The sequence below is a fragment of the Cannabis sativa genome, chromosome X (genome assembly GCF_029168945.1).
Source record: "Cannabis sativa cultivar Pink pepper isolate KNU-18-1 chromosome X, ASM2916894v1, whole genome shotgun sequence".
Taxonomy (NCBI): domain Eukaryota; kingdom Viridiplantae; phylum Streptophyta; class Magnoliopsida; order Rosales; family Cannabaceae; genus Cannabis; species Cannabis sativa.
The window spans coordinates 85,336,374-85,349,705 of NC_083610.1; the positions used below are offsets into that span (position 1 = coordinate 85,336,374).

At 34.6% G+C, this 13,332-nt stretch overlaps 1 protein-coding gene across 1 annotated transcript; it reads right to left on the bottom strand.

The window, feature by feature from the left end:
* Positions 1 to 1,118: 1,118 nt before the first annotated feature.
* LOC115702316 (uncharacterized) lies at positions 1,119 to 12,422 on the bottom strand. Its single transcript, XM_030629762.2, has 17 exons — positions 11,971 to 12,422; positions 11,731 to 11,880; positions 11,500 to 11,616; positions 10,443 to 10,607; positions 10,099 to 10,350; positions 9,898 to 9,992; positions 9,556 to 9,640; positions 9,241 to 9,453; positions 8,780 to 8,839; positions 6,656 to 6,735; positions 4,913 to 5,229; positions 4,731 to 4,822; positions 4,506 to 4,635; positions 2,651 to 3,783; positions 2,297 to 2,556; positions 1,690 to 1,857; positions 1,119 to 1,582 (listed from the first exon to the last, which is right to left on the bottom strand). Exons 1-17 carry the CDS (start codon positions 12,241 to 12,243, stop codon positions 1,477 to 1,479), a joined length of 3,696 nt encoding a protein of 1,231 aa, XP_030485622.2. The 5' UTR covers positions 12,244 to 12,422; the 3' UTR covers positions 1,119 to 1,476.
* Positions 12,423 to 13,332: the final 910 nt, after the last annotated feature.

Genomic DNA, 13,332 nt, shown 5'->3' on the forward strand with positions numbered 1-13,332 from the left:
ATTTTTTAAAAACATATTTTATAAATTATTTTTTCTTTTTAATTTTTTTAATTTTTTAATGAATCAAATTTTAAAAATAAAAAAGAATCACTTACAAAAAAAAATTTAAACAATTTTTTTTTAATTAATATTGTAGACTCCAACCCCAATTTCGACATTGTGACCTAAACTTGGGTCTCGTCCTCAATCTGGACTCGAACAACGACCCCAGTCCAGACCCGAACTTAGACCCGACTTAAATAAAATCAAAAAATAAAAATAAAAATGAATGTTATAGAATACGCTTTAATTTTCTATTCTTAAAATTAAGAACAAAAGTAATTATAGAATACATTTTTGTTTCTTAAAAATAAAATTTAAAAACACAAATTTTATTTTTATTTTTGTGATTAAAAAATAAAAATATTACCAAACGCTCTTAATATTATTACATTTTGCAAATAAAAACTATGATTTTGTTTTTTGACTTTTATGTCCTTTGGGATCTATAAGTTTTGTTTTTTATTTTTTTTTTCAAAAAAAAATCTGTAACTCTAAATTTATGATAATTTTAAAAACTAAAACAAAAGGTCTAAAAACTTAAAACTAATAATAATAAAATAATGAATAATTTGCAACATAAATCCTTAAGTTTAACTTTCAGTTGCAAATAAATACTAAGTTTAATTTTTGGCAGTAATAATACCTAAATTCTAATTTTGAAACTTCGGAAAGTACCTAAATTGTCACGTGGCAATTCTTGATTGGTCTAAGTCATTAAATTTTTATTATTTAATAAAAATTAATTCAAATATACCGATAAAAAAATAATTCGTGAATATAATGGCTTAAGTTAGCAAAAAAAAAAAAAAACATTACATAAGACTTTGGCATCTCAGGCTGAAAACAAGAACATATAACAGAGGCGAAAGCAACAACCTTAACTTCCAAGGCAAGGCATGTGTTATGTCTTTACTTTTTTCTCTTAGTTCAAGGTCACGTCTTCTTTTCTTTTTAATAATATTTTTCTTATTACAATTTTATGAGATAAAAAAAAAGCCAGTTATTTAAGGGTTTTCACTTTCTTCTTTTTCGGTCGTGCACGCCCCTGTGCCAAGTCTACAAGCTTCACTCAAGAATGCCAGAAAGAACCACCTCTGTTACACAGTTAATAATTAGTAGTACTGCTACAAAGAATCACTTTGCTAAAACTTAAAAGCACTTTACAACCGGGGAGAAATGGGATCTAACCATAGCTCAACTTGTTTATCACATTCATCCCTCTTATTGTTTAACCTAAGGAAACGTTGGCTTAGCCTGCCATTGACACAGACCACATAATTACTAAGTTTATAATTAATTTAACTTAAAGATCAGCCCGAACATACCACATTAAATTTCTCTGGCCGTTGTGCAGAGCCAATAAATGAGGCAGAGTTACAGAGCAGCATTGTAAGTTTTCCTTGCTTTGACGTCAAAGTTCTTAACATCCGAGCATCATGAAGAAATTTCTTTAGGCATGTTTATTTCACCAAGAGCCAATATTTCCTCAGGACTCAACATAAGTGTACCAGTACTTAAGTAGTGCCGATCAACCCACCTCCTGTTTTAACACGTCAAGCAATTACATCAACTATTGTGCAGGGTTGTAGTGTAAGAATATTCATTAGGACTACAGAAACAAAACAATGTGACATCACAAGTAAACACCTGCGTTTCCTTTGGATCCCAGTGTCCTTTGATAAACGAGAAGCTTCTGATTTTGAAATGCAACGCAGTGAAGAAAGATACTCATAACATGCTGCACCTTTCAGTGTCATGAGAGATTTTGAAGGAACAATGGATTCAACTACATCAGCAAGGTGTGATTTGTTTTCGCTGCATTGTGGACATCCAGTGTTAACAGTTATGTCAGATTATAAACATGTAAAATATTCTTGATAACTTAAGGAGGATTTCTGTTCTTTTATGATAAAAAAGAAAATAAAAGAGATATGTATATATCATATTTAAAAATGTCAAACAGCAGGCTCCAAACTAAGTAATGACTTGTTTTAAAATTTTAATTGGTTAGTTTCTTTTTTGAGAAATAAAGAAAAAAATATACTAAAATTATTTTTAAATACTATTAAAAACAAGTAACCAAGCAAATACTTGAGTAGGTTCACACATGTTTTTAAATTAATTTTCTATTAATGCTCATTACAAACTGGATAGAGTACGCGTGAATGTGAGCTGGAAGACTTGGAAAAGATTGTGCAAGTCTACAGGTTAGTAGATAATGAATGTGCTAAAAGAAAGAAGTACAGAATGCTACCGGTTCAACTCTGAATTTCTTCCAGTCCATGTAGTTCCTGATTCAGCCAACTTAGGAAAAACCAGCGAACCAGTTGGACAGCCCAACATTGAGGTGAAATCGACAGAGCGGACAGAACCCATCCTTGATCCAACAGCAGCAATGTCTTTTGCTAACAAGCAAAATCCATGCTGTGCAGTTGCAGAAGCAAACCGGCATCTGTTAAAAAAACTGTATGCATCTGACTCCTCAGATGTGATCACCGATGGTTCCAAAGAATCCTGGAGTGGTATAAAATTCCATTATGAAATAAACTGCATAATTTGAATAGAAAACTGTCCTTTCAATTTTCAGCTTTAAAGTTAAATGACTCACCCTTGTTAGTGGTTGACGGTCAGGAAGCAAAACATCTGCATCTGAGATTAGATTAGTCATTTTATGAATGAGCTGGACAACTGGGATAGCATGCTCTTCGGAACCCACGTACTGGGATAGATCTGCACGGCGCCTACGAAGTTGGTTCCATGAATGTTGTACTATATCAGGCACCACCAAGGGTTTAGGCTTCTCTATACATTTTAAAGTTCTGCTACAATCCATTCGACTACACTCATCCAAAATCTGACTGTTCTGATACCCTATTGCAACAGCCTCTACATGCTCATTTTGAGAATCTTCCACCTCCTCTTGTTGGAAAAGTTTGGCAATTACATCATGATTACTTAACAAGGTATCTGAATTTCTCTTTGTTTCTGGTTTCGTTACATAAACATGTTCATCTTCAACAGGTAACCTGTTCCTCATTGAGACTTCATCCAATGTATCCCCAACAAAACCACAGGAAACCGTAACATCTTGCTCCCTGCAATCGTTAATTTCAGTTTCTGGAACAAATGATGATTCTGGCACGCATGACACATCAATTGACTTGCATTCATCATTTAAGGGGATGCAGCCAGCAGAGTCTAAATGGTGAGAAAGCCCTTCATCTATATCTGCTGCAACCGAACAAGGTTGCTCCTTAAACAATGGGCTCCTTCTAAATAGTGGTTCATTTGGAGTCTCTTCATTTAAATACATGGGACATCCATTATCCACTAATTCATCTTCAGAATCAGAAGACACCACGTCATGCTTTTTCCGAACATTCTTCCGCATGCATGAAAATGGGGTGTCTAAATTATCAGAAACCTCATGAGTATCAAGCTGAACTCTAAACTCATCATAGTCGTAAACAGAGCAATTGAGGTTCAACATTGCTTCCTTCTTTGCCTCTATAGTTTCTGTTTCAATATTATTGTTCGCAAAACGGAATGGTATTTCCTGCTTGTCCTCGATTATATCCATTAATTTAGAATTTTCTTCCCTGGATAACGACTTAGCGATCTCTTTCTCAACTAACTCTGATAATTCAGATCTTAAGTCCCATGGTATTAATTTAGGAAGTATCTGATGGCCAGCCTCAAGGTTAAATAGAAGTGATCCATATGCCCTTTGAATTTTGTTACCTGTAGAGACAAATAAACATAAATATTAAAAACAGCTCTTCAGTAGAGTGGTAGTAAACAGATGGCAGAGCACATGCACAACAGATATATTCAGTAAAAGCTCTTGGAAATTGCTATGTACCAAACAAGCAACTAATTACGGTCTGGGAGTGGTTCAAATACTTCAAACCAAACCCTTTTACTCAGCTCCCCATATCCAAAAACCCAAGAACAAAATAAAGGTTTAGGTGAAGTCACCAAAATTATAAAATTTATGTTGTCAATCGAAAGATTAGTTCTACATAGCTGGTCACTAAATTATTCCAAACGTTTTGCTATAGTCCCGAAACTTTAAAATTATGAGTAGTCTCTTGACTTGGTAAAAAAATTAGCATAAGCCTCTTTAACATTTAAGATTAAAACTTTAATAGAATATTAAGAAAACGAGACATCAGTCAAATTTAAAGGAGATGAATACTAATAGAAAAATTTATATATGCGTGTATATATTTTCTTCATAAAGTATATATACATGGTAATGACTTGAGATGAACTTTTTCGCAATAATGTTCAATCTATGTGTTCTACAAGCATTAATTGCAGAATATTAGAAAGTGGATTTGCACAGGTCATTGATTATAGTTTAATATAAGTTGCATATCTCTCCATTAAATCTATAAAAATATTCTCAAAAAATTTAAACATATTAATCAAATAACCAAAGTACACGCAATGCTACTAACCTTTCTTAGAGCTTTTACCCTGGCACCAGAACTGAAGATGCATAATCATTTTACGTATATCTCCCTGACAAGAATCAATTACTTGCTCTATGACATGAGTTTGGATGTCGGCTCTCTCAGCAGCACAAACCTGCAATGCAGTAGTAGGTTGAATTTGAAAAATATATTCAAGTACCAGCTTATAAGGGACAAGTTGAACAGAGAGGAGGAGCTGCAAACGCATACCCTATATGCATGGGAAAGCAGCATCTGTGGTGATGGTGGTGTAAAACAGATCTCTAATCTGTCTAAATTATCTGGCAGTAGAGGTTTGTGACCTAGAATTTTACACCAATGATAATTAATTCAAAGAAACTACTCGCCCAAACCTTCAAGAGAAAAACAATTGATAAATGAAATTTTCTTACTATTGCTAGTCAATATTATGGGTCCTTTGGCAGTATCAGCAATCTGTTGCACTGCAGCGATGAAGCCTCGATCTTCAAGAAAAGTGATATCCACATCCTCGAAAAGAATTAAAGGCTTAACTTCGCTCTTATAAGAGCAACTTCCAGCTTCCTCGTGAGAACAAATTCCAGATATTTCAGCTTCATTACGACGCTCTTCATCTGATAATACTATCACTTCAGCGATGCTAACATCATATTCTTGACTTGCCGAACCCAGAGCTGCAGAGGGTTTCAGAACATGCTTATTTGAAGAACCAGCAGCATTTGTTAGTGACCTGTAAAAATATCAAAAGGACTACATGATGACGGTGAAAAATAAAATTATTTCTGTTACAAATGTTGCTGGGCAATGGTTAAGGCGGGTGCCAGGCAATACACTCGCAAAAAAAAAAATCCACACCAAGAGGCAGGCGCAAAGAAGGCATTGATATCAGATATGATTGCAATGGTTACATATATTAACATAAAAAGAAGCAGTTGGAACAAACTAATTGTCAGCATTGCCCATTACAGTTATCTTACCACAGCTATCCACAATCAATCACCTATTCCCCCAAGTCATGTTGATCAAATCAAAATAATATTCAAGTCAAAAGTGTCCCTCCAGTTATTTGCCAACAGGGCTATAACCATATTTTCTAGACACTACATTTTGACCAAAGCTTATCAAGTTTTGAATGTCAATACATGACTATGCCCCATATTTAGATAGCTCATAGCACTATTGCCAAGACCATATGTTGAATGTCGAATTTATTGCTAAGAGATTTCTTTCTAATTTTAGGTTTATTCTTACAATAAAGAGAAGGATCTCTAAGATCTGAAATCTGACTGCTGATTTGATGTGATTAATTTGTTATTTAAATACGTGATTTAAGGGATTATTTGATCATGTAATAATGGAGAACTACTGGCAGATTTTCTGTCAAACTTCTCCTATAAATAATGTATGATAGCCTAGTCTAAATAGTAGAAATAAATAGAGTTTTTCCTCTCTATTTCTTCACTATGAGTGATGTGGGTGTGGCCGCATCAGCATTATGTCAGGGGAGGAAGGAATAGGAACCCATCTCAATTAGACGGAATAAGTTTTTGAATGTTGCTATCTTAGCTATATGTCGGATACTAGGGATGGGAAGGAATAGTTGCATCTTTCAGGACAATGAATCAAGACAGAGCCCTTGTGAGAAAAAGTTATATTCTGGGTAATGTTAGGCCCACCATTAGGTATACTTGCTCTAGAAGAAGGGTAATCTTGGGGCTATTAGTTGGTGGTTGTCAGTTAGCATGAACAGATGTGAAAATAGAGTATAAATAGACTTACTAAGGCCTTGAGTGGGTATCTGATTGTTTTGTAATATTTTGGGAGAGACCAAGCCTCTCGAAAGCTTGGATGGAACCTTAATGTATTTTATGTATGTTCAGTAGCTTTATGGATTTATAAAACTAAATACTTTACAAAGCTCCTTTCTAATGTAGCAATAAGCTCTATAAATAAATAGAGTTAGTTCTTCAGTTATGCCCCCCCCCCCCCCCCCCCCCCATGTTTCTACATATATCCATTAGCATTTAAGAGACAAACTTCATTGAAAGTTAAAAGTTTAAACTTTGAACTATGGAGGAAATAAGAAATGAATGTCAGAAAGTTATCAAATATGAAAAGACACAAAGATCATTTCTAAGAAAATATATGAAAACGACCTTATAACTCGGCGTGATTGAAGAGCCTCCCCAAATTTCTGCCTCACAAGAGCTCCATTTCGACATTCGGATGCATTGACCTGAAAAGATATTCAATTGAAAAAACCACATGTAAGGATTAGTTTAAAAAAATAGTCAAAAACATCACCCGCACCGCAAACAGCCCTAAATATTAATACATATATATACACACACATAAAAAGCCTCGTCTAAGCATTTTCTGTTCAATTCCTAGCAAAAATGTCTTCAAAACTCAGTACCCATAAGGTGAATGAAAGGATGATTTAATCTAGTATCAACTGTTGGTTATTTATAAAAGATGTATCTGGTTACCACTCGTAGCAAACATGTCAATGACTTGTACACATCAGTCCATAGAACACTCATGGGTAGCTTGGATTCACTAATGGGGGAGCTAACAAAAAATTGCAGTTGGGCCAACACAGTGAGTAAAACTTATAGCGGGGAGAATGCAAATAATAATAGGAACATTGTTGAAAGCTAAACTTTTTGTGAGTTCCAAAGTAAAAATAACAAAATAGTTACATGTAAAATAGAAAACCTTTTACGGTAACAGGCCCCCTTCCCTGCGCGCACACATGGTGAAATAATAGAAATGCTGCTGAAAAATAATCTTTATGTGAGGTCTAAAGTGAAAATAACAAAAACTTATATGTAAGAATGAAAACATATTAAGGTACACACAAGCCTCAGTCCTGCATGCACGTGCGCTGCAGGGCGCACGCAAACAGTGGAAATAATAGAAATGTTGCTCAAAAACACTATTTTTGTGAGGACCAAAGTGAAAATAACAAAAAAAAAATAATATGTACGAAAAAATTAGGGTGGCCACAGGACAGTCTTGCGCGCGCACACATGAAAAAAAATAGGGTGTCATTGAAAAATAATTTTTGTATGAGGACCAAATTGAAAATAACAAAATAATTATGTAATATATTTTTAGTGACGACGAGCCCCCTGTCCAACATGCGCACTCCCACATTGTGCATGCACATGCCTTCTTCCTATGCACGCATGCACATGTGCAAGCATGCATATACGCACACAATGCACATGTACATGTGCATACACACACGTGTGTATGCGCATGCGCACACATATGGGCATATCCAACATGCGCACTCCCACATTGTGCATGCACATGCCTTCTTCCTATGCACGCATGCACATGTGCAAGCATGCATATACGCACACAATGCACATGTACATGTGCATACACACACGTGTGTATGCGCATACACACACGTGTGTATGCGCATACACACACGTGTGTATGCGCATGCGCACACATATGGGCATGCACATGCGCGCACATATGGGCATGCACATGCGCGCACATATGGGCATGCACATGCGCGCACATATGGGCATGCACATGCACACACATATGGGCATGCACATGCGCACACATATGGGCATGCATATGCGCACACATATGTGCATGCACATATGCACGTGTGCACATGCGCAAATGTGCACATGCACACGCATGCATCCCCTTTCCTACACAAGAGCGAACACCAAAACCTGGCCCCCTCGCAAGAGTCGCACGCACAACAAATAATAGGAAGTTTGTTTTACTTTTAAAAATTGTTAGCAAAATTTTCATAAAAAAGTATCATCAACAAAAATTTGTAATATCCTTTTGTTTTTGTCTGTAAAACAAAAAAAAGTACATGTACTGTACATGTTAGTCCATACACACATTTGTATAAACGCATAACCTAAAAGATTATATAAATAATGAAATAAATTAATAAAGTTTGCGAAGTATGCTTGCCATTTATAAAAACTGAGGGCCAAAACAACATTTTAACTTTTATTTTCAATTTATTGAAACAAAAACTTGAAAAGTCAATCCGATCAATCCCACAATAATTCATATACGTATATAAAAAATAAAATAGTACCTAGATATACACAGGCACATACAAAATCGATTGATGCGAATGTTCTATTTATTTACATACAATATACCTACATTAACTTCAAGTAAACCAGAGGACCAGATGCGTCTACGATCAATCTAACAGACATTTATTCAGATTCAAAAAACAATATTAAACTTCGAAGATGCAACCATTAATATAATTATTTTAGTACCTCCAAGACCTCATATCCTTGCTCTTCCGCACAAGCATAAATTGCAGCAGATTTTCCACTCTGCAAGATGTCTGAGACTTAGTAATAGATCTTAATATAGGAATATTGTAACCATCTAAAATGTTGCAAACCATCTAAGTCTCGTATTTTCACATAAAATTAAGCTTAAACTTTTGCCAGAAATATAAATACATAGAAGGAGACAAGAACCTTCCCAGCATAAGGCTGCAAAAGACCTACCTCTAACTGTGAGCTTTATTTTTCTCAAGTTTTAGGCACTTTACGAGTACCCCACTCAAGTCAAGATAAAAAACAAGCAAATGGCATGTATAATTTTCATTCTCACTATCAGCATATCCAATGCATGCTAAAAGTTCTAATAATTTCATTTCAGAATCCTGAACAACCATATATAGAGACTCATCATAACTGTAACGAGATAATACAGATTTTTTAGTTACCCCAACTGGTCCTGTAACTAAGAGGACATTTTTCAGCCTGTCCTCCTCATATTGGCTTCCTGAATCAGAGTCACTTTCAGAACATATATAATCATCTTCTTGTCTATCACTTGTATCGCAATCAATAAGATCATTGCAGATTTCAAAATCTCTTTCTCGCCATTGTTGTAGCCACTCACTCAAAAACTTCACAGAATCATCATTACCACATACCTGCACATCATGTCACAAGTTTAAAAAAAAAGGAAAATGTATTTTTTCCCCAGTTTAAAGAGACTGTACTAGTCAAAGAAGAAATAGTGCAAGATATCTAACCTCCGTGGCAGTTTTTGGCTGGTAACTGTAAGTCCATAAGCTATTCCTTAGTTGATTATCACAACCAGAATAGCATGACTTCATTCTGCAATAAAAAAGCAGATGAAAACTTAACAAAATCTTTAGATAGGCTAAACTAAGAATAATGCATAACTAATCAAACACATTATGATAATCATTTCAACAATATCAAAGCTAACTAAGATAATAAGTACACACGTGAGATATCTTACGATTAATCAGATAACGAGTGAAAACGATTAATTGAAACATATTAATATTGAGCCTACTAAAACAATGTAAAAATTAATAGCTATAGAAAATTTTATTATAAAAATCTACCTGCCCTCAAGAAATCCACTTTCCTTCCTAGTATTTGCCTTTCCTACCACACCAGTAGGTCCACCAAAGGAATCAACTTTATTTATCTCACTGCCCTGCCAATAATTCATTTGTATTGAGAATCACTCACAGGATGACAATTACAAAAAATAGACCATTTTTACTGAGAGCACGTGCATCCTTTAAGGACCGACAGCATACCTCTGTTTCATCATCTGCTGACAATGTTTCATAAATACAATCTTCTTGAACAACAAAGTCATCTGAAAAAACGTTATCATGAAAACTTGATGCGTTGTCAGGGTGTAAAATGAGGTGAAACTTTTGAAAACTTAAGCACTCAAGGGAGCCTTCAAAAATAGATCTGCATGTGCTTTCTAGGTCAAAAATGTTTTTCATAGAGATCTCCTCAGAAAATTTCCAGGATCCCCAGTCAAGAGGAATGTCAGTATCCTGTAGCAGAAAGTTTTAACAGAGCTCAGAAAAATTACTGCAGTCTCAATTACCATAGCAGTTGTTTAAGAGCTAGTCTGAGAAATTCTTACCAAACTTCTTTCAAATACATGAATTGGTGCACAAGTCTCCTCTTTATTTTGCCTAACAACTGCAAACGTTTTACGCTCTACAATTACCTCCCGATTTTTCTTGTCTTCCTTCCGAGATGAAAAAAAGGGATGCAGTTTTTTTCCTGCAAAAATCCGTGAATTTTCCTGTTGAAATGAATGAAGGAACTTAGCTCCACATCAATAAGTAAGGTCAAAGTCGAAGTTAATAATTAACCATGCCAAACTAGAATGCATGAGAAGCAATTGATACGAAACATGAGTAACCTAAAGAAACAAAACAAAGAAACTGCCAAAAGTGCCAGTGACTGATAGAGTTCAACAGCTTGGGGTGGACATGAACTTTTATAAACCGCTAAACCGAATAATTCACCCAAACCAAACCGAGATAACTCGACGAAAAATGCAAACCGAAAAACTCGACCAAAATATAACTCGCCCAATCTTTATATTAGACGGATTGAAAATAATACCAACTCATTCAATCAACCCAAACTAATTCGATTAAGAAAGTTTATATATATATATTTATACATAATATAATTTATATACATATTTTTTTCATTATATATTTATATATTATAATTTATATAAATATTAAAAAAAAATTAGAGTTGAAATTACTATGTTTCTTTTATAGTGATTGATTTGAAATTTGAATCAATCTATATATATATTAGTCTTATTATTACAATTAACTAAAATATAACAATCCAATGTGGAAAAAAAAATATTAGTGTTCGGTTTAAGCAGGTTAGCCCGACCAATTCATTGGATGGGTTATTAATTTTTTTTTCTTAATTGCACGGGTTGCACTTAGATTTTTGTAACCCAATCTTTACATTAAGTTAAATAAAAGGTACCATAAACTCACAGACGTACGCCCCTTTTTACATGATAGGTTTTTTGTATATTATTCAAGAAGTTAGGGGAAAATAATAATAAACTACGAATGTATAAGAGGTTACGAAAGAAACAATTGAAAAGAGACTAGTTACTCAGTGAACATTTCTTAAGGCAAGAGATCAAATTGACTAACCTGGGCTGTCAATCTTGCCTCTAACCGCAAATCAGGCATAGCAACAGCTACATCTTCTGTCTGTGTATTTGTTGAATTTTTCTTTGGAGTACTATTTGCAGATCCTCTTCCCCTCGTCTGCCAAAAATGTAACAAAAAATAAAATAAAGTTCAAGTTCGCTTACCTCTTTGCATCATTAGAAGAAGAAGAAGAAAACACACAACTACTATATTACTATTCATCTAATTTACCTTTCGAGAAGCTGTTCCCTGAGTAGTTGATTTTCCTTTAGGGGTTGTCATTTGCGCTTCTTTATCAGGGCTAACAAAAACTATATCTTCGCTATGTACATTTGTTGAATTCTTCTGCAGAGCATTATCCGCAGATCGTTTTCCTTTCGCCTACCAAAAATGCCATAACAACATAATTAGAAGTTAAAATTCTCAATCTGAAATATAAGAAAAGAAAATTCTAGTAATCTTTAATTTCACCTTGCCAGATGCTTTTACTGGGGGTGCTGATTTCCTTTTAGGCATTCTCTTTCTCTTGTTCTGGCTATCACAATACTCCTCGTCCTCGCCAACGAGGATCTCATCGCAATCCGTCTCGCACTTGAGATCACCGTTAACTTGACGATCTTGTGGCTTAGGTTTAAGCGGGAACAGCGTCGCTTGAACCAATCGCCGGCGTACTGACTTCTGCTCCGGCTGTGTGGACTCGCGGAGACTGAGCTCCGGCACTGAGGGTTCATGCGGAGCTGTCATTGGAGGTTGCTAGCTTTGGAAATTAGGGTTTTGGTAAGCGAATAGGTATTTGGGAGAGGAATGTAAGAAAAGAGAAGAGTAGGAAGGAAAGGACTGAGACTGAGTGAGTGACGACTTGGACACTGAATTTTGTAATTTGGAGGGAAGGACCACCTAATTCCCGCCAGAACTAACCTTACCTTGTTTGCTTTTTTTTTGGTGGATATTTTTCTTTATTATTATTATTATCTTTTTCCTATAATTACAACATTAACAGGTAGAAAATATAAAGGTTTTTTTACACAAAATGACAAAAATTGTTTATTTTTACATTTATATTTTTAATATTTATACTTTTTAAATATATTACTTAATATTGAGTTTTACATTGGTATATTTATTTTATATTAATTAGGTTTTAGATTAAAAATTATCATAGAAATATTTTATTTTCACTTTATAAGATGGGTTTTTTTACCTTAAATAATTTACTGTGTACTGTGTTAAGTTTTCACTATTGTTCTACAGTTATTTTTTAATTGTTCTACTTTTGTGTTCTACTATTATTTTATAAAAACACAGTATTTTAGAAAAAAAAAATCCGTGTGACAGTATTTTTGTAAAAATTAACCCAAATTCCAGTATTTTTGTAAGTTTCCCTTGTTTTTATTCAAAGAATTACAAATTAATTAGATTTTAAATAAATATTTTCATTGAAATTAATGTGATATATTTTATGTTGGAAATATTTTGTTTGAATTTAATTTTGTTTAGTTTTATTGAGAAAGAATATCATTTGTAAAAGAAAAGAATAAAATGTTGTCAAAAATGTGGCCAAAAAACTATAAAAATTGGTATTTTTGAGATTTAATAACAGCACAAAAGACAAAAGCCCAAATGGGCCCAAAATCCTCTCCCAGCTGACATAAGTGCCACGTGGCACCTACAGGTTCGTGCGACAGAAGACACCACGAGCAACTGCTGCTTTTCCCCCAAGCCCGACCCACGCGCGCGTGCAGCGCACAGCGCCGTGTGGTTTAGGCTTGTCACGCATGTGCCTGAGGCGCAACTGGGCTTCGTCTGCCTAATTTGTCTTCAGCGTAAAAATTC

What these genes read in the sequence shown, in the direction of transcription:
- LOC115702316 (XM_030629762.2), bottom strand. Translation starts at nt 12,243, where the DNA reads ATGACAGCTCCGCATGAACCCTCAGTGCCGGAGCTCAGTCTCCGCGAG. An exon ending in CAGTAAAAGCATCTGGCAAG is followed by an intron (nt 11,881 to 11,970) that starts GTGAAATTAAAG and finishes CATTTTTGGTAG; the next exon opens with GCGAAAGGAAAACGATCTGC. An exon ending in GGGATCCAAAGGAAACGCAG is followed by an intron (nt 1,583 to 1,689) that starts GTGTTTACTTGT and finishes GTGTTAAAACAG; the next exon opens with GAGGTGGGTTGATCGGCACT.